General features: G+C 40.6%; 2 protein-coding genes across 2 annotated transcripts in view; both read left to right on the plus strand.

Moving 5' to 3' along the window:
* Positions 1–2,017: 2,017 nt before the first annotated feature.
* The window catches only part of LOC145493298 (uncharacterized), an 86,789-nt gene continuing 62,390 nt past the window's right edge, over positions 2,018–26,416 (plus strand). The window contains exons 1-5 of the mRNA XM_081472731.1: positions 2,018–2,193; positions 3,082–3,264; positions 9,478–10,664; positions 11,381–11,482; positions 21,800–21,910. Coding sequence (XP_081328857.1) covers positions 9,524–10,664; positions 11,381–11,482; positions 21,800–21,910 — 1,354 coding nt within the window. The 5' untranslated portion in view covers positions 2,018–2,193; positions 3,082–3,264; positions 9,478–9,523. The remainder of the gene's footprint in view (positions 2,194–3,081; positions 3,265–9,477; positions 10,665–11,380; positions 11,483–21,799; positions 21,911–26,416) is intronic.
* On the plus strand, positions 12,449–20,785 carry LOC145492605 (uncharacterized). Its single transcript, XM_081472038.1, has 6 exons — positions 12,449–12,463; positions 13,208–13,259; positions 13,944–14,396; positions 19,078–19,773; positions 20,038–20,307; positions 20,553–20,785. The coding sequence occupies exons 1-6, from the start codon at positions 12,449–12,451 to the stop codon at positions 20,783–20,785; spliced, it is 1,719 nt and encodes a 572-aa protein (XP_081328164.1).

A 26,416-nucleotide genomic window follows, 5' to 3' on the forward strand; every position in this document is an offset into this window, starting at 1 on the left:
TTCCTCTGCTCACGTAATTTGGATAATACAACCTTTGTTAATTCCATATTTATCAGACGGTACTTGAACAGCTAGGCTAAACAGAAAACAAACCTGTTAAAGGTCCTCCAAGAAATTCCTTCTTTTGGGTACATGCCTGCTCTTCAAATGCGGTTGGTTTATTATTGTTTTAAATATCTTTTTATTCTCACGAGATGCTCAAAGACGTGAGAAATCCTTGCAAATATATACACGCAACAAGTGAAGCCTGAAAAAAATTCAGGCTTGTTATACATGTTTGTTATATGATTCTAGATAAGCTTATTCTGCTGGCAGCCGGCTTTTTCTCTAAGGGTCACTTACACCAGTGTTTAATCATCGCGAACGCAAAAGGGCGGTATGTGGCCGGGTAGGGAAGAAGGCGGAACAAGGGCGGTATGGCTGAGTGCCCATGTCTCGTCCCATTCCCTTTTAGGCTAAAGCGCCTCGCCTCATAATCCCTGCTGAATTTCGAGAGAAAACAGACTACCAGCAGTCTAAAATAAGCTTGAATTAGCTGTCAGTTAGTATGTATTCTTTGGCCTCCTATACTACCCTTGACGGTTTGATAGCGCCCTCGGATAGGGAACCAGTTTAGCTGTCAGGTACTGGATGCAACGCGACTGTGGTCAATAGAATGATTCAATCAGGCAGTTCTGTCATTGACAGCAGTTTTCACAACTGATCGCGATATTTTCAAAGGTCATCAGCACGCTTTTAACTGTTCCATTAATAATGAAATCAAGGGCGCTTACGCAGAATGTTCAATAGACTGTTGTGGTTGTGTTAAAATGAATGCTAGAGATTGTGTCAAGCAAAATTCTCAAACCAAAAGATGGGCATGGACGATTCCTAGAACAAGTATAGGGTTGTTCTGCAGAAGATTAGCATTCCTTACTGGAGTGGCAATACCTACAATCGCTTCTAATTAATGCTATAGAGATGTGTGCAGATGACTCATCTGCCTTGTCCCGTTCTTTGGACTGGAAAAGAATAAACTCCTAAGAGCTGAAGTACCCAAATTGGTATACATTAATTGCGTGAGGTGATACATTAAAAATGAAGAATTTTCGGCTGGTGCAGGAAAATCAGCGGTGAACAATTTTCGTCCACTAATTGATGTTCTTTTCTTTCAAACAGGCTGACAACAGGGTTGTCAGCCATGTCATTGGCTGTTATCTCTCAGTTGTGGTTGCCTTGTAGTGTTTTCGTCAGTTTTTAAAATATTTAATGAAGGAAGGAATCCGGTCTTAAGTGTTATCGCTTTATATTCAGGAAAAAGCATTGCCATTCAACGGACTTTAATTTAAGGCTATACTCAAGAACACAGACCGTGGCCTCGCAGCCATTCGAATTATTTCCAGCGTGAAGTTTCAGTTTTTTTTTATTGTTCAAAAACCCCGGAATGGTTTGCATTTGCAAAATCGGCCGTTACGTTGGTTGATTATCTGTTCTGGTCCACAGCTGTTCGCAGTGATTCGTTTCATATTAGTCGGAAGTTCTGTGTTATAATATAACGGTCTGTCTGTGATACAAATGCCAGCAAAGAATTGTCATTTATGCTTTCTTTTTTCCAAATTGTGATGCCATTATTGTCTACAATTTGCATTTGTATTTAGGATTTACATTGCTTGATCAGACTCCAGGTAATACTGGTTATTCTTTCAGAATGTAAACAGATGTAAACCGGCACAGCATCACTTTCAAGAATATTCAACTCAGTAACGGTAATTCTAATAACCAAAGCGAAATATGAATGTTGTTATAGCGAACTCTTACCTTTTTCATCTAATACATTAAATATTTATATATACCCGTTCTCTATATATTTGAATTCAATCGATATTTTCGTTTACCCCTGAGTGATATGAAGTGCCCCTGTCACCTTCTTTGTTATCCCAAAAGGCAGAAAAAATAACTGGGAGCTTAAAATGGCGCTGGTCTCTAAGTTCTTTAAGAACCTTTTCTTTTCTTACTAGAACTAGTGCTGGTGACCAGCTTGTAACGTCGCGTGACATTCTTTTTAAAATTATGTAACCCAGAAGTCTTTGCTGCGGTGTTTGTCACTCACGCTCCACCACAATCAGGCAAATTCACAGCGGCGAGATGCTCACGTTTACTGCGACAAAAGACAGCTCCCCTAGTTTGTAGAACACGAGCGAGTGTGATCAAGAGGTAAGTAGATCTTTAGTTAGCCAGCCTAGAGCCTTCTCACCCTTCCATGGAATAAATAACTTTGTCGGTAAATCACTTTTTAATCGAATGTTGCTTCCACCATTTTACAGGTAGCGATCTTTACATGGTCTTTATGCATGATTTGAGTCTCCGAATGTTTATTTGCCGACGATTTTGTTTTGTCCTTTAAGGCACTCTTATTCTCTGCTTGCTTACTTTTTGTGTGTAAGTGAGGATAGGAAGCTTTAATTTATTGTCTGCTGTTATCCGGTGATTGGTGATGTAGATTCGTTGCTTTGCAAACGAAGTTTGACTGTACTGTGAATCTTGATCGAATTTAACACCTACAGCAACTTTTTTTTGTTAAGTGAATGACTTAACAGTTCAAATCAGAATTCAAGTAGTTAAACATGTCGAGGGTTCTCTCCGAACAACCACACAACTCTGCATGTACTGTAATGCCACCTCGAAGGTTCAAAACACGAAAACAAAAGCGAAATTGTTCGGCCCAGTGCGTGTAAAATAGCTCAGAATTATTCACTAACTACTGAGTTTACAAAGTTTGAAACTTTTTATATGTTGATAGATCCAAATCATTTATGGCAAGGTTGCATGAAAAAACCAACAGGATAACTGATACTTCGAACTCTCATGAACTATGGCTTTAACAGCGATTCGGGTTCTAAAAGGATTTATATTATGATGCAATTAACATTGACGCTTAGCGTATTTGTTGACTTTTTTTATAGTCTTATTAGAAGGTTTCTCATGTTGAATTGTCAAGCTTATTTTAATTTTACTTTTGTCTGTTCCCTTATCTCGGACCTCTCAGCAGATTTGATATCATTTATAATTTAATTTGTTCTTGCTTTGCTTTCATATATAAAGCAAAGTTTTGACGGCCGGAAGACAACCTCGATCATCCATGACCTTGGCGACATGTACTTCGCTAGCGTGACATGATGAAATGTTCGCTCGATGTGGAAAATGTTAGTCTTGGAACATGTTGCCGACTCATTAGCTGTGGAATCAAGGTTTCAGAGCTAACAAAACAACAACAACAACAAGTAAGTGTAAAATATCTTTTGGACAGGTATGCAGTCTTCGAGAAGTTATTTTGATAAGGGAAACTGAAACTGTAGAAAAACAGTTTAAACAGCATTTCGTACAAACTTGATAATTTCTAGTTAAGCGTTTTTATTTTCAACGCACGCACTTTAAAGTAACTCTCCACTTTAGAAAATTCCAATTGATCTGCGTCAGGGACGTCCAGCGGACAGCTAAACTTCCGGGTTTCACTCGACTCCCCACTTCCAGATTAAAATAACGTTTGTAATATAAATTATTAACATTATAAACCTTTGTTCAAAATTAAAAGTTAAAGGTGATTTCTAGTCCGCACTGCGCGTTTACGTTTTTTGTTTTGATTCATGGACGGCGTCGCAAAATGTAACATTTCGCAAATAGTTGCATGATGTCAACCGTGGATTTCTACAGCTTGCAGACTTCCACAGCAGACTGCCGAGTTTGTCAATTCGATTGACGGGATGTACCAGTCACCGGAAATGACGACGTTTGATGTGTCAGGTTTAGATAATAGTTATTGCCGACAACCTTGACGATTCCCCCGAACCAGAGACGGCACCCATTTTAGATATCGTTGACCGCGACACCGATGACACTGCACTTAGCCAAAGCCCTAGGGTCTTCTGTATTCAGACTCGGAAGTCACCCTATTTAGGCATGTTTTACACTCACAACCCGGTACTGATAACAATTGATAGCGGCGCCACTGGTAACATGATCCACCATACAGCCAGTCACCCATACAGATGGTTCACCAAGCAGATGGCTCATGCCCCCGTTCACGCCGTTGGTGAGGTACGCTTTTCATTCTCCCACAAAGGCCGCGAGCTCATCTTCGTAGAACGACAGGCCTTGATGCTCCGCTCACCCCCTATAAGTCTATAACCGTCCGACACGGAGAATTATAAAGTTGCAACTATCCAGTGATGCCCTTCCTGACAGTAAATACGCCTTAGAACCTCGCACTAGTGCTTCAAGTGTTATACACTTAAACACGCTCTCATCTGTGGCCATCTGTGGCCATCTGTGGCCTTCTCCAAGCGTAGTCTCTATCGTGGCGGGAAAAATTCGCATTCCTAATCTCTCATCACAGCCACACTTTCTTAGGTGGAATGAACACTGTTTTCACAGCTGATGAACCTTGTAATGACAACCTGTAACCACCACCAGGGCCTTTACCGAAGCTGCTCTTGCCGATGCTGGGCGCTACAGTAAGCCCCACTCCTCCCTTATGGCTGATGTTGATATTGCTCAGTGGAAGCAAACTATTGCCACAGATTTAAACAGCGCATCTTACCGAATCCCACTCTCGCGTTCCTCAATAAAATATTGCAGTGTCGCCACACCATTTCGGTAAGTGCATGTATATGCTAGGTCCGCCATGGGTATGCAGGGTTCCGAAATGGCCCTAGCAGAACTCATGCGCCGCGTGCTTGGTCACCTGTTTGAAGAGGGCGTGGTCACCAAAAATTGCTGATGACCTATACAGTGGAAGGAACAACAGACACGATCTCCTTCAGAACCCGCAGAAAGTCTTACTAGCCCTCTATAAATGTGATCCCCGCCTCTCTGCTTCGAAGACCGTTTTCATTTTCCAGACTACAGTTTTAGGCTGGGTTTGGCACTCTAGTACCGTAATGATTCGATTTAGCGCCCTCTGTCCAATAAGCGCCCCCTTTCGAATACGCGCCCCTCTTCGAATGTGTGTTTATTAATCAGCGCTCCTATTCGAATAAGCGCCTCCATTCTAAAAGGAGCGCCTCTATTCTAATATTATAATATAACTAGGTCGTCAGAGTACCTATCAAAGGAGGTTCATACCGTATTAAAGTTTTGTTTTGAACATTCGGTTTTCTCTCAAAAAAGAAATAAGAACCCTGTCCCGAATAAGCGCCCAGTCTCGAATAAGCGCCCTCCATTGAGGTACCAAAAATAAATATGCGTCCCGAGCGTTAAATCGAACCATTACGGAAGTTTACATGCAAGTTCACATCGCATTGCTGTCTCTACCTCTTGTCCCGAGGTGCTCGATCGTCCTTCTCATCCTTGGTTGTTCTGCACTTCTTTTGCCCCTCGATGACGCCATCGGTGGCAGCGAATCCAAAGAATCTATCTAGTGGACGGACAACCTCCATACTGCATTCGTTATTGCCCAATAAACCCGTGCTACTGCTCGCATCATCACACTGTATACCCAGACGACGGCGCCTTTCGTAGACTTGGTATAGGGGCCATACTGTATGTCACCCGCGACGGCAAGCTACGCGTAGCAGGGTTCTTTAGTGCTAAACTGTGAGGCTCACAGGCAACATGGCTACTCTGCGAAATGGAGGCCCTAGCCCATTTCAGCATCTAAACAAACATATTTGATGCAATCTTCGACAGTAAGCTCTGCGTGCAGGCATACGAGAGGCTGTGTCATAAGAGAGTGTGAGGAGAGGCTGTCATCATAAGTCGATACACACATCTCGTTCACTATTATTATTATTATATCAGGAGTCAGTCAGGCATGTTTGCAGATAAGCAATCGTGCTATCAAACTTCGCCAGCCGCAACGCATTTCCTAGCGAAGGCGAGGCCTGCCAGACCTGCCAGGTCTGTTCGTTCACAAAGAGTACCCAGGACTCTGCCCTCAGTTGCAAGTCTGTGCAAGACACGATCAGTGGCGACCAACGCCTCCCTTTCACCAGCCGTACCGTCCGGTTGACAATTCAAGGAGAATGTGCTGACCTACGGCATACTCATTTCCACTTACAACCAGGTGCACACCCTTCCAAAAAAACTCATCAATATCAAAAATGTGAAGCGGTACATTAACGTCGCCTTCTATCGCCAAAGAGGACTTAATCGTCGTTATGTGGAATGAGCCTTTTTTTCCCAACCCGTGAATGTATCGTTATACATCAGCAAGTCCTGGATTGCTTACTAACCTCCTTGAATATGCAGCTCGGCCAGTGGTGTAGCAGCCAACTCAAGGCCGTTATCAAGCAATACTTGTATGTCTTATACATGGACAAGCTTGTCACCACTGTGTCTCCTTACGCCCAACTTTTAGTGCTTTTATTGGCCTTGCTTTCATATTTCACAATGTTTCAGTCGACAATTCATGAATTTCCTGTGAAAAAGGAGCCAGATGCCCCCCCCCCCTCCCCACTGGGGCAGATGATGGGTGCAAGATGCATGCAGCCGGGTTGCTAGGTCAGCGGACGAAGATTCACACTCACCTGACTTGAGTATATCAGGTGAAGAATTTTTACAAGATTAATATTGATGCGTGGTCTTTACTCATACATTTTTTTTGTTTTAATTGAGGACAAATTTATTTAGCAACGCTGGTTATGCCGCAAAATTGCCCAAAAATGCTTAGAAATCTTACTTTTGTTGTACAATTTGTATATTTTTGCACCACACCAAATAAAGGAAGAGAGCAACAAAGTGTTTTTATTGTTTTTTTTTGGGGCAACTTTTGAACAGCTTTCGTAACAAAAAGCAACTTTTGACTTTTTTTTGAGTAACGTTTGAGCAACTTTTTGAGAAATTGTGGACAACTTTTTGGGAAATCTCGAGTAACTTGTGGAAAGCCTTAAAAGAATATCCATATCGTGGATTTTCACTATACACATTTAAAGATATGTGGCTTTTCCAAAACAGAATACCTGGATCCTTATTTCACTTGACCTTAACGACGTTCGCGCTAATTGTTTCTGCGCATCCTTACTGCCCACGCAAATTCACATGCCACGTCATGCATCGGGCATGCGCTAAGAAACAAAATGAAAAATGATAGGGCAGATGGCCATTGCTATAGGTTTGCCTGAATTCAACAATCTTAGACGTTCGGTGACACCTATTTTTCTTTTGATGGATCATTTTCTCTACCGATTTTCTACGTTTAGCGTAAAGATGAAGAAAATCTATCGATTAGAAGTTTTAATTTTTGGCAAAATACGCCATCGAATTCAGTCCTTTTTAGCTCTTCGTTTATCTGTACGGCAATTTCAAATGCCTCTTGAAGGGTTAAGTTTTGTGAAAACGTTGGCAACATTTGGAATTATTAACGCAACGGATTCACTTATCAGAAAATATCACTAGGATAGTTTGTCTCTGTTGATTCGGCTTTGACATTTTAAGCTAAAAACCCTGGAGACCATGTTGATTTATCCGCGCCAATTTTTCAAAATCAGACTTGTTTTCCACACGCTTTATCTCTGAAACGAAGTCCGTGATCCCCTATGTTTTTTCCATTTCTGAAACAAGTACAGTGGAACCCCGTTAATACGGACACTAAAGGGACATGATAAAGTGTCCGCATTATCCGGGTGTCCGTATTAAGCGGGCTAATTTAAAAGAAAATATATGAGCTTTTTAGTTGTCGGTACAAAGAAAACTGTCCGTTATAAGCGGGTGTCCGTATTAAGCGGGTGTCCGTAGAGCGGGGTTTCACTGTAATGCATTATCTGTCCGCAGTAGAAGTTTGAAGAAAATCTATTGAGTAGAAATTTTCGCGCGAACGTCCTTAACTCGGTTTTGACAAGGCAAACGTTAGAGAAATTAATTAACAAGCCTGGTCTTGACTACCTTTTAGACTTTTTTCTCCTGAGTATTTTTGCCCGAATCATCAGTGTTTTGCCCGAATGTCTCAAACTGGGGGGGCTGCAGCCTCCTGCCCGCACCCTTCCGGTCCGTATGCCTATGACAGGACCAGGACATCATCTTACGTCAGCATGAACAACGATTGGCCAATCACCCACACAGTGGGAAGCCCAAGGCACCAGATTCCATGATTCAATCTTGAGAATGATGTTTGATACATCGAAACGTCGTTTGACATTGCTTTTAATCTTCCATCTTCTTTTTAGTTTGCGGAAAGTTTCGACATCCCAAAGAGTAATAGAAACGTCGAAGGCTTCAATACTACCTGCTTCAACATATGACCTCCTCTTGATCTGTCGTGCTGTAAGTGCTCTCTGGTACACCATGTATTTCAAGGAAGTTTTTTTCTCGTATAGTGCTTCAGCTTGTCTTGTAGATCATATAGTTTGTATATTACATCCTGTTGTTTGTTTACCCCTTTGCTCGCTGCTTCCAGGTCGCATTTAGCGTCAGCACATTGCTTTGAAATCTTCGTCGACGAGGCTTTAATTTTAGCGACTTCGAAGTTTTACTCTCGAACAGCTGTTGTGAGTTCAGCCAAGTCATTCCTCATTCTTGTATTGTCCTGATAATATTAGATGTTTAAAAGTCGATGTCGAGCACTATTTCTTTAATCTCCTCGAGGCTTGTTTTGCTGGAGGTGATTGCTTGTTCTTCAATTGTTGGGTGCTCATCCAGCATGGCTTCCGTGGCCGCCATATTGGTTCGTTTGCAAGTGTTAGTGTATTCTTCTGTCGAACCCTGCATGAACGCCATTCTTGTTTTTCTTAATTACCTCCTGTTATTAACTGACTACGAGCGGACTTAGGTACTGTTTTGCAGCTAAGAATTTGTAATTAATTATCAGCGATTTATAACAATTTGTTGACACACTCCTTCCAAACACGTACATGCACGTCAAGCCCGCTCGACCACATGATCGTGATATATTTCATGTCCGGAATATTACTGTGTTCTAAGCTATTGCTGCATCTTTCTTGTACCTGAGATGCGTAACGTATGAACTGTTGTGTCGTTTCTCTTTGTGCTCCGAGCTATTTTTCTCTGGTATGCTACAATGATCGTTCGAGCAGAATTTGTGGAAAATATTAATTTTCTAAGACATCTACATGGTATACGGCTGTGTAGCCAACAGTTCAAAGTCGATAAATAATTTTTGCTGACAATTCTTCCTAAACAGTTAAACGCTCAGTATGGCGACCCTCAAATCTGAAATATTATCGCTGGAAAATATGGAGTGCTATTCGTAGGCACCAGCAAGCAACACTGTGTCGAAATGAGTGAGAAACATCCTCCTTTTAGAATGCTAGATTTCATTCAGTAAAATAAAATTATTGTGATATACATGTTGCGATTATACACATTTTGTGTTTACTAAATTTGTCGACCAGAATCAGAATTGACCACTCAGGGATCGATGTTATAGCATTTGTTGTCGATATTGTTACCAGCGGATGTTTCAAGGCTTGCTCAAGAAAGGCTCAGTAAAAGCTTTCTCAGTACTGCAGGCATAATTTTGACTTTGTTTTTCTGTTCTTGTAGGAGCTCCATCAACTTGATCTTAAATATTTTAAGGTCAACGTTATACAGAATGTTGCAAATTACACTCTTGGCAGACGAATGGAAATCTTCCAAAGGCGGTCTTTCGACCATGAACAGACAGTTGGCTATAGAGTTGGCTAAACGGCCCAATGTAGCGGTCACTTTCCTTGTTCCGAAATGCGGTGAGGCAGACAAAAATGCAGCTTGCAGGCATAAGATCCAAGTTGTAGAGGCACAAGAACGACCCGGCTTTCCACCTGTTGATTGGTTGTGTTTCCCACCAAAAGATCTCGTTATTGATGTTATCGTTGGTCATGGCGCACCGCTTGGAAGGCAGGCTCAAATCATAAAGGAAAGCCATTGCTGTACGTGGATGCAAGTCGTGCATACCACCCCAGAAGAACTTGCGATGCACAAAACGTATCCTGATGCCATCTCCAAAGGTGACGAAAAACAATGGACTGAATTAAAACTGTGTAAAATAGCTGATTTTGTCGTAACAGTTGGACCCAAACTTTTTGAGTTCTACTCAGTTCACCTCCACCAGTGTGGTAAAACTGTCTTTAATCTCACCCCAGGTATTTTGACTGAATTATCTGACTTGGCACCATCCACCCAAGGAGCTAAGAAGTTTCGTGTTCGGTTATTCGGACGTGGTGACTCTGAAGATTTCGAACTAAAAGGATTCGACATTGCTGCTAAAGCGGTCGCTGAGTTAAAAGACAGAAGTTACCAACTCATCTTTGTAGGTGCACCTCGTGGAAAAGAAAACCAAGTGGCAGATAGGTTACTCGAGCAAGGCTTAAGCCGAAGTCAACTGACCGTCAAAGGTTATCTTGAAAATCGTGAGAACCTGGCTACGCTGCTATCCACGGCGACTCTTGTTGTTATACCTTCAAGAACCGAAGGATTTGGGTTGACAGCCCTGGAAGCCTTATCCGCTGGTCGGCCATTTCTTGTTTGTCAAAACAGTGGATTTGCAGAAGCTCTGCAAGAACTGCCTGATATCGATGGTGGTGCGTGGATCATAGATTCGGAGGATCCAGAGGAATGGGCTAAGGCCATCAAAGGTGTGCGAGAAAAAAACAGGGAAACAGCACTAAAGGAGTGTCAAGAACTACGCGTGCGTTATGCTGAGAAGTACAGCTGGGAGAAACAGTGCGAAGAACTTGTGGAAATGGTGCTAAATGGTAAGTAAAGTGCTTAAAGGCAAGATATTTTTGAAGTCCTTTAAACGTTAATAGAACTTTTCAGTTGAACAATAACTTGAAAAAAGCCCCATTCCAGTAAGAATGATTTGATAAATTATGAGCCAGGCCAGAAAAAAAAAAAACCACGTTCAAGCTAAGCGTGATGGAATGATGGAATAATCGAAGATCATATAGGTTAATTATTCTGCCTCTTCCTCCATGTGTTGTGTCATTTTGTTGTTATTGTTGTGTAGGGGTGTTCAATTCGGAATTGTAAAACCAGTTTTTTTCTAGGATAAGCCATTTCCAAGTTGGCCTTATAGTATCTGCGTTTCAAAACGAGTCCTGGTGCACAACCTTTCATATGGTAATGGGTTTGATTTGCAAGGCAATGAACGAGCAAGAAAAACTCATTTACATTTGAAAGGTTGTGCACGAAAAACAGAGGTAACTAGGCACAACTCGGAAATAGCTTATCCCAGACAAAACTGGTATATTTTCAATTCCGAAATGAATACGTTATGAAAAAATCTTATAACAAGAAGCTATTGACCTGAGATTTTTCTCTGTGAGGGGACTTTTCAAATGGACCAAAACAATGGAGCTTCGAATTGAGTGTCAGGTATCTCTTTCAAAGACACACTTGTGTTACAGCCGACAGTGGAGGTGTTAAATAGACGTGCTGACTAAAACTCTTTTATCATGCGTTTTTTTAGATAAACTTCAAACTTCAAACAGCGAGGAGCCAAGGCAAGGGGCCAGCCCCAGAGAAGCACCTCTGGATCCTACATCAAGCATTGATAGAACTAAGCTAAAAGGTTAGAGGAGTGTTTATATGTTGTTTGTTCGCCGATCCTGACATAGCTGTGGTATTAGTTTGGTGTCAACCATTTCAATGGTCATGTTCTGTTTACCTTACCGATCCCCTTCTCTATTTCTTTTTGTAGAATTCTACTAGTATACCAATGCAAATGCTGTAATGTGATTGGCTGAGCCATTGCACACTTTCAGCCATTAGTGTGCAGTGGCTGGAGGTCGTCTACGAAATGGCGACGTTTTTTTTTTCGTTTTTCCAAAGTTTTGGAAGAAAATTTTGATGCAAATAGATAATTAAATTCCTGAGAAGACTAAATGAAGGTCACTTACGGTTTCTTGGCTTTAAGAAAAAGCTGAAATTATTGAAAAAAAGCAAAAATGATGCGCGCGCGTACTCAACTTTAATTTTAAATGAGAATTCAATCCGACCGATCTTTTCAAGGCGCAAAGTTTAATAATACGTCGAGAAATGATTGGAAACAGTTATTTGTAGTAAATTTTAGTAAGAATTCTTCTAAAACAATTAGATTATTCGCTCTCGATTGTTATGAGGTGATAGTGGATTCGGCCTTCGACCTCATCAACTATTACCTCATAGAAATCTCGAGCTCATAATCTATTTGTTGATTAGAACATGAATTATTTGTAAGCTTCTCTCCTCCATTTCCCTCACAATCAAGATATACTGTATAACTGGTGCATTTTTGTCGTTCCAATCTGGAAACTAATGTAATCCGTATAGCGTCTCTGATTGGTTGTTACCTGCGCGCGAAAATTTAAAACAGTGAGAGACTGAGTCCTAGGATTATATAGTTGAATTGGGAGGGTGGGTGGCTGGGTACACTCAATTTCAGCTCCTCGCGTTTTCTTTCCTCCTTTAAGCCCTACAGGAAATTATATTCATGCATGCTTGATATTCTTTTCCCTCGCCAACTGCTATGCTTGGTATGTTTTATTATAATCTCGCTATGTGTTATTATGATGTAAGTGTCTGCTCAATTTTTTTTTTTTTGCGGGGGGGGGGGGGGGGGGGGGCGGCGGGGGGATTATCCAGCCTTCAGCTTCGTCGAGCATTAATAATTCTATGGTCCACCCCTAAGTATGGAATTTGTTGTCAAACAAATGTTGTCGATGTCGCTCGTGTACAGTAATATCACGCGAAAATGAGACTGTTTTTATTGTTTTTGTTATGGAGAAATGAATTTGTGAAGTGTTTTAATTGAAAAGAACTCCAAGCTGTTTTCCATATTTTATGAAATTACAAAATAATATTTCCAGTTTGAAAATGATATGAGAGATTGCTCAAAGCCTGATTAAGCTCTGTATAAAATAACAATGTTCTTGTTCTCGTAGATCTGTAAAACTGTAAACATCTGTCATTTTTCCTGGGACTGGCCATTCTTGGCTGTAATGTGTCGCCGAGGGATTCGTGCAGGCCGTGAGGCATGTGTTTAACGACTGGGACTGGGAACTGGGAACTGGGAATGGGTTATCCCAGGCAAAACTGGTAGATTTACAATTCCGAATTGATGCGTTGTCAAAATCTCATAACAAGAAGTTATTGTTCTGAGAATTTTCTCTGTGAGGGGACTATTCGAATGGGCTAGAAGAATGGACTCTTGAATTACGTGTCAGGTCTCTCTTTCAAAGACACACTTGTGTTACAGTCGACAGTGGAGGGGTTGGGTAGACGTGCTGACTAAAATTCTTTTTTGTGCTTTTTTTAGATAAACTTCAAACTTCAAACAGCGAGGGGCCAAAGCCAAGGCGAAGGCCAAGGCAAGGGGCCAGATCTAAAGAATCGCCTCCTTCTAGCATTAATAGAACTAAGCTGAAAATTTAGAGGAGTTTTTACAAGTTATTTGTTCGCCGATTCTGACATAGCGGTAATCGGTTTGGTGTCAACCATTTCCAGTTAGTTAGGGTCGGTCGGTCGGTTAGTACGAAGGGTGGCATTTGAAATTAGTTAAACTGATAACGTCTTGGCCTTCATTGTGAATAAAAACAGGTCAGCTTCTTAGCCTGATAAAATCTGGTCATGGAATTCGAAAAAAACACTCGAAGATTTAAATTCAGAACTACGCTCTTACGAAAATTCTCACAAGGAGAATCTGGAGCTCAGAGGAATCGAGAGGAGGGTTACAGACTCAATTAGTTAGCGGCTTGGGCTGTGATAGACCAGGGGCCCGTTTCTCGAAAGCCCCGGAAACTTTTCGGGCCCGTAAAGCCATCTTTATCTGTATCTAAAAACGGAGAAATGTATACGCCTGAAACTTCTTGTATGAAGGGAACTTCTCTTTTTATTAAGAATATGTGAATAAAACAGTTCTGCAATCGTAAGGTTCGAGATTTCGCTATGGCTTTACGGGCCCGAAATGTTTCCGGGGCTTTCGAGAAACGGGCCTCAGGCCAGCCACTTTTAAAATGTACCATTTGAACAAAACTCGTTTTTTTGTTCCATAGCTGAAGCCCAAAAGCCGCTGCCAGACAGTGTGTCCAAACCTGAAAGAAATCGAGTGGAAGACAAATCAGTACAGCCATCGAGACCGAGAAACTTCGTGAAGGATGATCAGCCCATTACAGAACAAAGAACAGAGGACAGTTTATTCAGCGACTCCAACAATGCTAAACAAAGTAGAAAGTTACATCTTTTCAACTGTGGCCATACCTACAAACTAGACGCCGCCGTAGATCTGTTAACAGCAATGAAACCAAAACTCGGCTTTGACCCAGTCGTGGAGAAGCACTATTTCTCGCTTGGTCAGACGTCTGACGTGATTACCAACACCATTCCCAAACTACACATGGACATGGCCTTTTTTGTTGTCCATGCATACGAATCTGGGCTTTCGATCAACGAAGACAACGCTGGAATCAGTTACGCAAATATCTACACAGCTTTACTGGAAGCAACGGGTGAGTATTGAGGTGGAAGTACTTTTACTGGGTAGATTTCCTTACTCTACCAATTTTAAGAACTCAAACGTTTAAAAATCGCAGAACATGCAGACTGCAGACCATGCAGACTGAGTACTTTTTTCTGACACTAGTTTTCGAGTTTACTTTTGACTCACATTTTTGCGGTTCTAGTTCCAAAATACTGATCGATATATCCGAATGTTTGCTTATATTTGTCGTCAGGCCGCGCAAGCTCGTTGCATGACTGTTTTAATTCAATGGCAACTTTGATGTTGTACAACGAACTGGCAACATAATATGGAATGTATTTGTTGAATTGACTTTGTGTGGGAAACTTTCTTTAGTCCTAAATTTGCTACAGCTAAAATAAAGCTATTAAAGTAGAAATAAACTTTACCTACCTCGGCATACTCCTAGAGTACGGAATTTAATGAGATGTTTCAAACGGCCGTTGGACGCAAGGGAAGATAACTGAAAACCGAATATTTGAAATGTCTCCTAAATTCGCTCTATGATCGCTGAGATGACTTGATGCAATGGTTAATTTATCTTGAATTACTAGAGGGCTGTGGTGTTCTTAGGGCTATTCTGTAAGTTTCTTTGTGTTGCGTAGGCAAATCACCGGCCTTTCTTCGTTTCATAAGGGGTAAGAACGACCAACGTAACGAAATCGAAAAAACCCGTCAGCAACAAACCCGTCTTAAATGGAAGCTAGTGAGTCTAAGCAACGACGGCGGCAGCCCCAAGGACAACGTGGGTAAAAATGAATTTTTATTAAACCATGGATTTTTCTTGAGATTCAACAGATTCATTCAGTTTGTCTTTTGCTGTTAGTGCTATCCAAAACTCAATACGTATAAAGACAGGGTCAAAATTTGCCGAAGAAATTTCAAAACTGGCCGTCGTGGTTCACGTTCTCTAGAATACGCAGCATTTGGTCTTTTTTTCGTTCAGTTGTTTTGTAGAAGACGGCTAAGAAATGTACCAAGAATTATAACGCCCTGAACACAGCTATTGAAGCAAAAAACAAACAAACAAACAAACAAAAAAAACAGAGGCATTCAAAGGCGCAGTTCGTGTACTGAACATAACAGGATTGTTGGACAGGAGCTGCAATTTCCAAACGTGCCAGTCCTGACCAAGACTTCTGATTTTAGTCTCCCTTAAATTATTTATATTTTAACAAATTTCATACCGTTAATAAGTTACAATTAGAAAATAGGTTACAGTTCTTTTATAGTGAATTGTATATTTTATTTAAATTTCTAAACCTTTTTTATTGTTCAATTTTTAGCTTTTAATTGTGTCCCCAATTAGCTCTTAGCTTAGAGCTAAATGCTTATTGACACTTAAGTAAAGTTTATGTATGTATGCATGTGTATGTATGTATGTATTAAAGTTGCCATTGCCGTAGTCCTGAATGCGGTTTGCTTTAACTCCCTAATTTCCGCCCAAATTTTAAGAAAGTCACAAAGAACACCCTAACTTGAGGTAAGTGGAGTTTACTTCTACATACAGTTATTTAAAAGCTTTATGTTAGTAAATTTAGGACTGAAGGGAGTTTCCCAAACAAAGGGTATCGCTTGAATACACAATCACTTACAGAGCTTGTGCGGCCTGTGGACTGAAATAACAAACATTTGGAGGAATTGAATAATATTTTGTCATTAGAATCGAAAAATGTGAGTCGGAGGTAAATGCAAAGACTACTGTAAGAAAGAAAGCTCTCAGTCTGCAATCTGCATGGTCTGCGTTTTGGGGTGACCGTCGAAATTACTTGAAAATTAGCCAAAAGTATGACTTGACTCATATTCTTGCCCTAAAGGGGATCGATATAAAGTGAAAGTAATTAGTGCCATAAATCTCTTGTTAAACATTCTTAGGCCAAGTGCTGGATCAATCTGGACGGAGTAGAGTCCATGTGTTAGTTCTCGCAAAGATTGCAAAGATTTTTTATGTTATGCTCATTCCTCGTTCTGTTAAAATTAGGCAGTGTCTCGTTCAACTTGAGCAACCGAACACGTAATTTGTAACATCCAAGTCCCTCATCCCGCGCGGCTTTGTGGGGTATAGAGCTATTCATTGCAACTCCAGTGGCCAAACAAGAACTTGTGATAGATATGTTGCCAGATTTAAATACATACCTTAGTAGGCTGTGTTCACACTTGGTGCCCGAACACTGGTGTCTGGGACACGGAACAAAGAAGTGTTGTGTTCAGACACTGATACTACAAGTACCCAAGTAACTTACAAGGTTGAGAATCGTACGGGGGCTTGGGCCCAGAGTGTATACATAGCTTTAACCTACATCGAGAATGACGCTTTCTACTTAACAAACGGCGCGCCATTATTACAAGGAAGATCCCCTTCCCGTAATTGCGAATTCCAGTTTTGAATGAAAGCCATTAGCCCATATGTTATTCACTTTCTGCCATATGAGAGATTAGAGTTACCCATAATTCCTTGTATAAGCTAACCAAGGGGATTTTCTTCTTTTCTTCTCGTTTTCAAGATCATATAGACCAATAAGTCTGTTTGGATAATTCTTTCTGGAATGGGAATGAATAAAAAATTGATATTTTTTTTCTTCCGCTTGGGAGTCAAATTAGCGGGAATTTTGCAACACGCTGGAAGTTAGTAATTAAGAAATAATGTCAGTTTTATTGCCAACGAGAGAGGCGAGCGAAAACGCGAGCCTGTCGAGGCGGCAGGATATAGAGCCGTGTGTAGTTTGATGGCTATGCAAAAAAAAATCTCAGATCTTTCAGCTCGATTTTCGCGTAATCCGGTTACGTCAGTGATATGTTTGTGGCCATATTAGGATATAGCCGGATGTTGTCGATATATCGCACAAACCAATCAGAACACTATTTTTCTTTGTGACGTCACGAGGCTTCGCTATTTGTTCAGCCCTCCTGGGTGCGGAACGTCGTTGGGCGATTAATTTTGGTAAGTAGTTTGCCTACTATTCTGCTTTTTGAGGCGTATACATCTTGGATTTGTTGTGATTGAATTGTACAATTGTTTAAGCTGAATAAGACCCGAGTTGTTTTCTGGAAGGAATTCGAGTGTTGTTTATTTGATTCAGGGTAACGCTCAGGATTTGTTCGCCATCCGTTCGACGAATTATTTCGCGCGGTAAGTAGTTTGTCTGACATTCTGCTTTTTGAAGGTGAATGTAAAATAAGTTAGTAAAGGATCAATGAGGCCCATGCAACTTCGATTGAACGCGTCTTCACGGAGACAAAATTGTTGAGCAGAGAACAGAGTAAAACAAGCTTACGTGTAATATGACGAAGATTATCAATGTTGTTTGTTTAATATGAACGCGTTTTTAAAGGATCATTTGCATACAATTCGGTGATTCGCAGTAAGTTTTTAAGTAATTAATGGTATTTGTTTGGTTTGAAGTTTCTTTTAATTTCAAGAACTTTGTTTAGAGGTCGTCAGAAGTGAACTCGTTGGTTCGATTTGAACTTCTTTGGCTCTGTCAACACGCTGGTTGAAATTTACTCTCAAGGAGCGCTTTCGCTCGAATAAACACCGGAATGAGGTTTTCCAATTATGCGATTCAATCGCAACAAATCCAAGTTACATTCACTTTCAAAAAGCAGAATGTCAGACAAACTACGTACCGAAATAATTCGTCGAACGGATGGCGAACAAATCCTGAGCGTTACCCTGAATCAAATAAACAACACTCGAATTCATTCCAGAAAACAACTCGGGTCTTGTTCAGCTTTAACAATTGTACGATCCAATCACAACGAATCCAAGATGTATATATACGCCTCAAAAAGCAGAATGGTAGGCAAATCACTTAAGTACTTACCAAAATAATCGCCGAAAGAGGGAAAAGAAATTGATTTTAAAGTACGATTTTTAAAAATACAAAAAAGTGTTTAGCGTTTTGTTCACTTACTGAGTTGAAAAATAAACAATGTTGTGTTCAATTACAGCAATAATAATATACATGAAAAAACTACTCGTTTCTGATTGGCTGAGAGCAGTGCATTTCAAGTGTAACACCAGTGCAAAAGATGTAACACCGGTGCAAAAAGTGTAACACCAGTGCAGATTACACATCGTAATTCTGGATTATGATTGGCCGAAAGACAATAGGAAATTTTCGAAGCCAATGGTATTACGTAAAATGTTGACGAAAATTTTGTGCGGAGACGTTGAAAACAGTTTTCTCGAATGAGAAAAAATGGTTTCAGGAAAGGTCTACCGGCACTTCCTCCACGCAAATGTTTTCCTGTTCATATTATTAATAAGTAATCTTACGGTTTGTCTCGTTCAATTTGGAATTAATTTGCACCTGTGAGTTTTTCAAAAAGCTGAAATTGCACGAGCCGCTTCGGCGAGTGCAATTTCAGCTTTTTGAAAAACTCACTCGTGCAAATTAATTCCAAATTGAACTCGAAACCGTACGATTACCTTTGCTAGTTTGAAACATTAACTAAAAGAAATTAATTTTAACACCTGTTATACTAGAAGTATCCCAAATAAATATTACTAGATAGGTACAACTAGTGTGATAGATTCCTAATCATGAAAGTTTCGGTCGAATGTCGACATCGCGAGAGTAGTGGATAAATTGAACCCGCAAAAATGCCATGGTTTGTTTTTCTATTGTATATTGAGAACTGGAATTTTTGATTTTTTTTCTCCGCAGGAGGGAAAGTCATTATCATCATTGGAGGGGATGACAACTACAGGAGTGAAGACGAGAAAGAGCGAGTCATTATTTCACGATGGGCCCGGAAGAAGATATCCTCGCAGTTTAATGAAGAATTTTTAGATGGAAGGAGCAGCTTCATCTTTTCTTGGAACAAACAACACCGAGAGATTCACGAAGAGGCACTGCTGCATTTCTTTGATCCAAGGAAGAAAGGACAGAAGTTTGAGTATCAACCGAAACCAAAGCAACTAGAAGACCCCTTGCAAAAATATCAGCCCATGGATGAACAAAGAGGAAGAGAAGGTACTGGAAGCAGCAACTCTTCCAGTGCTGAACAAAGACGACAGGACTTCGCTTCCAGTCGCTCCTACAAATCGGCACAGACATCGAGCGAGAGAACCCCCCTGCACAAAGATCACTCCGTGAGTGAACAAAGAGGGGAAGCTTATAGAAGCAGAAGCTTTTCCAGTGCTGAACAAAGACGAGAGGACTTCTCAGTCGGTCGCTTCCGCAGTGCTGATGAAAGAAGAGAGCAGAGCCCATTCGGTCACCCCAACGTTGCTGAACAAACAAGAGACGACTACTCTTTTGGTAGCACCACTGGGAGCGCCATGGCAACTTTTGACAGTGAGCATGGAGCAAAGTCTAAAGAGACTCCTTCAGCAAGCACTGGTAGAACTAAGGTTACAGGTAAGGGGCGGAGGGGAATCTAGTGTATTGGTATAAATTAAAAGAAATTGTGAGAGTTTCATTTCGTAAATTAGAAAAAAGTCGTTTTGAAATTGATATCAGGAATAACCGGCGCTCGCTGTTAATGTTGCGAAGGAATATGTATTTAACCCAATGTCTGATTAAGCTCTTCAGTACCTTGACAAAAATGAATGTTTATTCGCAAATAATAATATGCTTCTTGTTCCCCAGGATCTGTAAACCAATCGTCTTTTTTTTCTCTAGAATTGGCGATTCTTGGTTGTAATGTGTCGATGGATTCCATGCAGGCCGTGAGGCATGTTTTCAAGGACATTCGTTCCAAACTGAATCTTGCAGCAGATCCACCAGTTGAAAACTTTGAACCCCTCGAAGTTAAGCGATATTTGATGGAAAACCATCTCAAGTTCTGTGTGCTGGTGGTAGATGCTGAAACAGTCAAAGATGCTTATGGCAAGCTAACTCGACAGAAAGTGGAATACGAAGATCTTCTGGAAACAGCAGCGGACGTAGTTGGTAAGACTGAACTTTTTTCTCCAAATGAAAGAGAAAGAGTTTTTCCCCTCGGTATTCAACTTGATGGAGTGTGGGGCGGTAGTGCTTCTACTTCCACATGGTCCATACGTAAACTATTTGTGTGTGTTGCATGCGTTGAGTTTTTCTTCCCTTTTTTCAATAATGTAATTGCTTAGAAATAATCGTTTATAAAATTGTAGTACAGAAGATAAATTGAAGCTCACGGCTAATTTGCTTTCTGACAGATGAAAAGGTCATCATCTTGATGTGCGACACCTGCTCCTTAAAATCAGAGGACGATGAAACTACTGTTATGCAAACCATCGAGCGCATTATTAGCAAACAGGGAAAGGGCTTTATTGCGTGGTTAAAAAATGGAAAGCTGTCTGTGGATTTCGATGTTTTGGTCCAGCTTCTGACATCACCAACGCCCCAGTCAAATCCGCAGACGAACCTTTCTAGACGTTTTCAGGAATAGATCAGTGATGCTTCCGGTGCAGTAGGTGAATCGTTTTCTATCTATTCAGGCCAGTCGCAAAGTGATCCAATACAAAATACTTCACATTGGCAATCAGGAAATGAATGGAACACACGAAACAAACAGCAGCCGACGCCACAAGCTGCAGCGGCAAATCACTCAATTTCAGCTCCTCGCGTTTTCTTTCCTCCTTTAAGTCCTACAGGAAATTATATTCTTGCATGCTTGATATTCTTTTCCCTCGCCAACCGCTACACTCGGTAAGCTTTATTGTAATCTCGCTATGTGTTATTATAATGTAAGTGTCTGCTCAATTTTTTTGCGGGGGATTTATCCAGCCTGCAGCTTTGTCCAGCATTAATAATTCTATGGTCCACCCCTAAGTATGGAATTTGTTGTCAAACAAATGTTGTCGATGTCGCTCGTGTATAGTAATATCACGCGAAAATGAGACTGTTTTTATTGTTTTTGTTGTGGAGAAATGAATTTGTGAAGTGTTTTAATTGAAAAGAACTCCAAGCTGTTTTCCATATTTTATGAAATTACAAAATAATATTTCCAGTTTGAAAATGATATGAGAGATTGCTCAAAGCCTGATTAAGCTCTGTATAAAATAACAATGTTCTTGTTCTCGTAGATCTGTAAAACTGTAAGCATCTGTCATTTTTTCCAGGAATTGGCCATTCTTGGCTGTAATGTGTCGCCGCCGGGGATTCGTGCAGACTGTGAGGCATGTGTTTAACGACTGGGACTGGGAACTGGGAACTGGGAATGGGTTATCCCAGGCAAAACTGGTAGTTTTAGAATTCCGAATTGATGCGTTGTCAAAATCTCATAACAAGAAGTTATTGTTCTGAGAATTTTCTCTGTGAGGGGACTATTCGAATGGGCTAGAAGAATGGACTCTTGAATTACGTATCAGGTCTCTCCTTCAAAGACACACTCGTGTTACAGTCGACAGTGGAGGGGTTGGGTAGACGTGCTGACTAAAATTCTTTCTTGTGCTTTTCTTAGATAAACTTCAAACTTCAAACAGCGAGGAGCCAAAGCCAAGGCGAAGACCAAAGCAAGGGGCCAAACCTAAAGAATCGCCTCCTTCTAGCATTGATAGAACTAAGCTGAAAGGTTAGAGGAGTGTTTATAAGTTATTTGTTCGCCGACTCTGACTTAGTGGTAATCAGTTTAGTGTCAACCATTTCCAGTTTGTTAGGGTCGGTCGGTCGGTTAGTACGAAGGGTGGCATTTGAAATTAGTTAAACTGATAACGTCTTGGCCCTCATTGTGAATAAAAGCAGGTCAGCATATTAGCCTGAAAAAATCTGGTCATGGAATTCGAAAAAAACACTCGAAGATTTAAATTCAGAACTACGCTCTTACGAAAATTCTCACAAGGAGAATCTGGAGCTCAGAGGAATCGAGAGGAGGGTTACAGACTCAATTAGTTAGCGGCTTGGGCTGTGATAGACCAGGGGCCCGTTTCTCGAAAGCCCCGGAAACTTTTCGGGCCCGTAAAGCCATTTTTATCTGTATCTAAAAACGGAGAAATGTATACGCCTGAAACTTCTTGTATGAAGGGAACTTCTCTTTATATTAAGAATATGTGAATAAAACAGTTCTGTAATCGTAAGGTTCGAGATTTCGCTATGGCTTTACGGGCCCGAAATGTTTCCGGGGCTTTCGAGCAACGGGCCCCAGACTTTTAAAATGTACCATTTAAACAAAACTCGTTTTTTTGTTCCATAGCTGAAGTCCAAAAGCCGCTGCCAGACAGTGTGTCCAAACCTGAAAGAAATCGAGTGGAAGACAAATCAGTACAGCCATCGAGACCGAGAAACTTCATGAAGGAGGATCAGCCCATTACAGAACAAAGAACAGAGGACAGTTTATTCAGCGACTCCAACAATGCTAAACAAAGTAGAAAGTTACATCTTTTCAACTGTGGCCATACCTACAAACTAGACGCCGCCGTAAATCTGTTAACAGCAATGAAACCAAAACTCGGCTTTGACCCAGTCGTGGAGAAGCACTATTTCTCGCTTGGTCAGATGTCTGACGTGACCACCAACACCATTCCCAAACTACACATGGACATGGCCTTTTTTGTTGTCCATGCACACGAATCTGGGCTTTCGATCAACGAAGACAACGCTGGAATCAGTTACGCAAATATCTACACAGCTTTGCTGGAAGCAACGGGTGAGTATTGAGGTGGAAGTACTATTACTGGGTAGATTTCCTTACTCTACCAATTTTAAGAACTCAAACGTTTAAAAATCGCAGAACATGCAGACTGCAGACCATGCAGACTAAGTACTTTTTTTTCTGACACTAGTTTTCGAGTTTACTTTTGACTCACATTTTTGCGGTTCTAGTTCCAAAATACTGATCGATATATCCGAATGTTTGCTTATATTTGTCGTCAGGCCGCGCAAGCTCGTTGCATGACTGTTTTAATTCAATGGCAAATTTGATGTTGCACAACGAACTGGCAACATAATATGGAATGTATTTGTTGAATTGACTTTGTGTGGGAAACTTTCTTTAGTTCTAAATTTGCTATAGCTAAAATAAAGCTATTAAAGTAGAAATAAACTTTACCTACCTCGGCATACTCCTAGAGTACGGAATTTAATGAGATGTTTCAAACGGCCGTTGGACGCAAGGGAAGATAACTGAAAACCGAATATTTGAAATGTCTCCTAAATTCGCTCTATGATCGCTGAGATGACTTGATGCAATGGTTAATTTATCTTGAATTACTAGAGGGCTGTGGTGTTCTTAGGGCTATTCTGTAAGTTTCTTTGTGTTGCGTAGGCAAATCACCGGCCTTTCTTCGTTTCATAAGGGGTAAGAACGACCAACGTAACGAAATCGAAAAAACCCGTCAGCAACAAACCCGTCTTAAATGGAAGCTAGTGAGTCTAAGCAACGACGGCGGCAGCCCCAAGGACAACGTGGGTAAAAATGAATTTTTATTAAACCATGGATTTTTCTTGAGATTCAACAGATTCATTCAGTTTGTCTTTTGCTGTTAGTGCTATCCAAAACTCAATACGTATAAAGACAGGGTCAAAATTTGCCGAAGAAATTTCAAAACTGGCCGTCGTGGTTCACGTTCTCTAGAATACGCAGCATTTGGTCTTTTTTTCGTTCAGTTGTTTTGTAGAAGACGGCTAAGAAATGTACCAAGAATTATAACGCCCTGAACACAGCTATTGAAGCAAAAAACAAACAAACAAACAAACAAAAAAAACAGAGGCATTCAAAGGCGCAGTTCGTGTACTGAACATAACAGGATTGTTGGACAGGAGCTGCAATTTCCAAACGTGCCAGTCCTGACCAAGACTTCTGATTTTAGTCTCCCTTAAATTATTTATATTTTAACAAATTTCATACCGTTAATAAGTTACAATTAGAAAATAGGTTACAGTTCTTTTATAGTGAATTGTATATTTTATTTAAATTTCTAAACCTTTTTTATTGTTCAATTTTTAGCTTTTAATTGTGTCCCCAATTAGCTCTTAGCTTAGAGCTAAATGCTTATTGACACTTAAGTAAAGTTTATGTATGTATGCATGTGTATGTATGTATGTATTAAAGTTGCCATTGCCGTAGTCCTGAATGCGGTTTGCTTTAACTCCCTAATTTCCGCCCAAATTTTAAGAAAGTCACAAAGAACACCCTAACTTGAGGTAAGTGGAGTTTACTTCTACATACAGTTATTTAAAAGCTTTATGTTAGTAAATTTAGGACTGAAGGGAGTTTCCCAAACAAAGGGTATCGCTTGAATACACAATCACTTACAGAGCTTGTGCGGCCTGTGGACTGAAATAACAAACATTTGGATGAATTGAATAATATTTTGTCATTAGAATCGAAAAATGTGAGTCGGAGGTAAATGCAAAGACTACTGTAAGAAAGAAAGCTCTCAGTCTGCACGATCTGCAGTCTGCAGTCTGCATCGTCTGCGTTTTGGGGTGACCGTCGAAATTACTTGAAAATTAGCCAAAAGTATGACTTGACTTATATTCTTGCCCTAAAGGGGATCGATATAAAGTGAAAGTAATTAGTGCCATAAATCTCTTGTTAAACATTGTTAGGCCAAGTGCTTGATCAATCTGGACGAAGTAGAGTCCATGTTTTAGTTCTCGCAAAGATTGCAGAGACTTTTTATGTTATGCTCATTCCTCGTTATGTTAAAATTAGGCAATGTCTCGTTCAACTTGAGCAACCGAACACGTAATTTGTAACATCCAAGTCCCTCATCCCGCGCCGCTTTGTGGGGTATAAAACTATTCATTGTAACTCCAGTGGCCAAACAAGAACTTGTGATAGATATGTTACCAGATATAAATACATGCCTTAGTAGACTGTATTCACACTTGGTGCCCGAACACTGGTTCCTGAGATCCGGAACAAAAAAGTGTTGTGTTCAGACACTGATACTACAAGTACCCAAGTAACATACAAGGTTGAGAATAGGACTGGGGCTCGGGAGTGTGAACATAGCTTTAACATAAATCGAGAATGACCCTTTGTACTTAACAAACGGCGACCCTTTATTGTATTGTAGGGAAGATCCCCTTTCCGTAATTACTCATTCTAGTTTTGAACGAAAGCCGTGGGCCCATATACTATTTACTTTCTGCCATGTGAGAAATTAGAGTTACCCATAACTCCTTGTATAAGCTAATCAGATTGTTTTCTTTTAATTTCTCTTCTTTCGTTTATTTTTCTTTTCGTTTTCAAGATCATGTAGACTAATAAGTCTGTTCAGGAGCCATAATCGGGGACGGAGACCGTAAGTCTTAGGATCCGCGCGCACCTATGATATGGGACAATTTTTCTATTTTTAGAACAAATTGCGCCATCCTGACGTCATATATCCGCGCGGATCCACGCACATGTCGGGGGCTCTCGCGTGGATGCTGTCACGTTGCGTGATCAAATGGTGAGAGTTGCGAGATTCTCTTGCGTATTTTTCACCGTGATGGCATGGAATAAGGCAGGGAATACGAACCAGGGCGCTTATATGTAGTTTTATGCTCTGAGCTAACGGAAAGGTGGGTTTTTCAGGGTCGAAAATAAGACTTCAATCTCGCGCTGGGAATGAATAATAAGGTCTGCTCGCGCTTGTTGTAAGCTGGCGCGTATGTTTTTGCGTTTGTTCTGACTTAAGAATATAGCAAGAAAACTCTATACTCTGGTATCGAGTTAATTTGTGAGTTTCTCAGACAATGGTAAATCATAACCAAAACCTGTTTTGATGGTTTCTTATTGCTTCTGCTTGTTTGGTGAGTTTCAGGGTGAGTTCGTAAAAGTTTTTGAAAGGAAAGTCTGACGCGTACAATTAGCTCATTTGCATAGTGCAGCTCGCGCACTTTCAAGTCCGAGTCGGTGTTTTCAATTGTCAACAAATCTTGACAAAGATTTCTTTCGTTATCTTTTCTGCTGAGATGCTGCAACAAATTTCACGAACGCAGAAAAGGCTACTAACATCATGTGTGTTTCTTCAACATAAGCATAGTGAAGTTTTACACTGGGAAAATGAAAATAGACAAGGAGTTTTGATAACTCGATCAACAAAATCGAAATCGTTATTCGAAGTTGATTAAAGAAAGTGTCATTGTA

This window comes from Orbicella franksi, chromosome 7 (genome assembly GCF_964199315.1).
Source record: "Orbicella franksi chromosome 7, jaOrbFran1.1, whole genome shotgun sequence".
Taxonomy (NCBI): domain Eukaryota; kingdom Metazoa; phylum Cnidaria; class Anthozoa; order Scleractinia; family Merulinidae; genus Orbicella; species Orbicella franksi.

Coding starts and splice junctions, on each gene's coding strand:
- LOC145492605 (XM_081472038.1), top strand. Junction 14,397..19,077: donor AGCTTTACTGGAAGCAACGG/GTGAGTATTGAG, acceptor TTTTCTCCGCAG/GAGGGAAAGTCATTATCATC. Junction 19,774..20,037: donor TGGTAGAACTAAGGTTACAG/GTAAGGGGCGGA, acceptor TTTTTTCTCTAG/AATTGGCGATTCTTGGTTGT.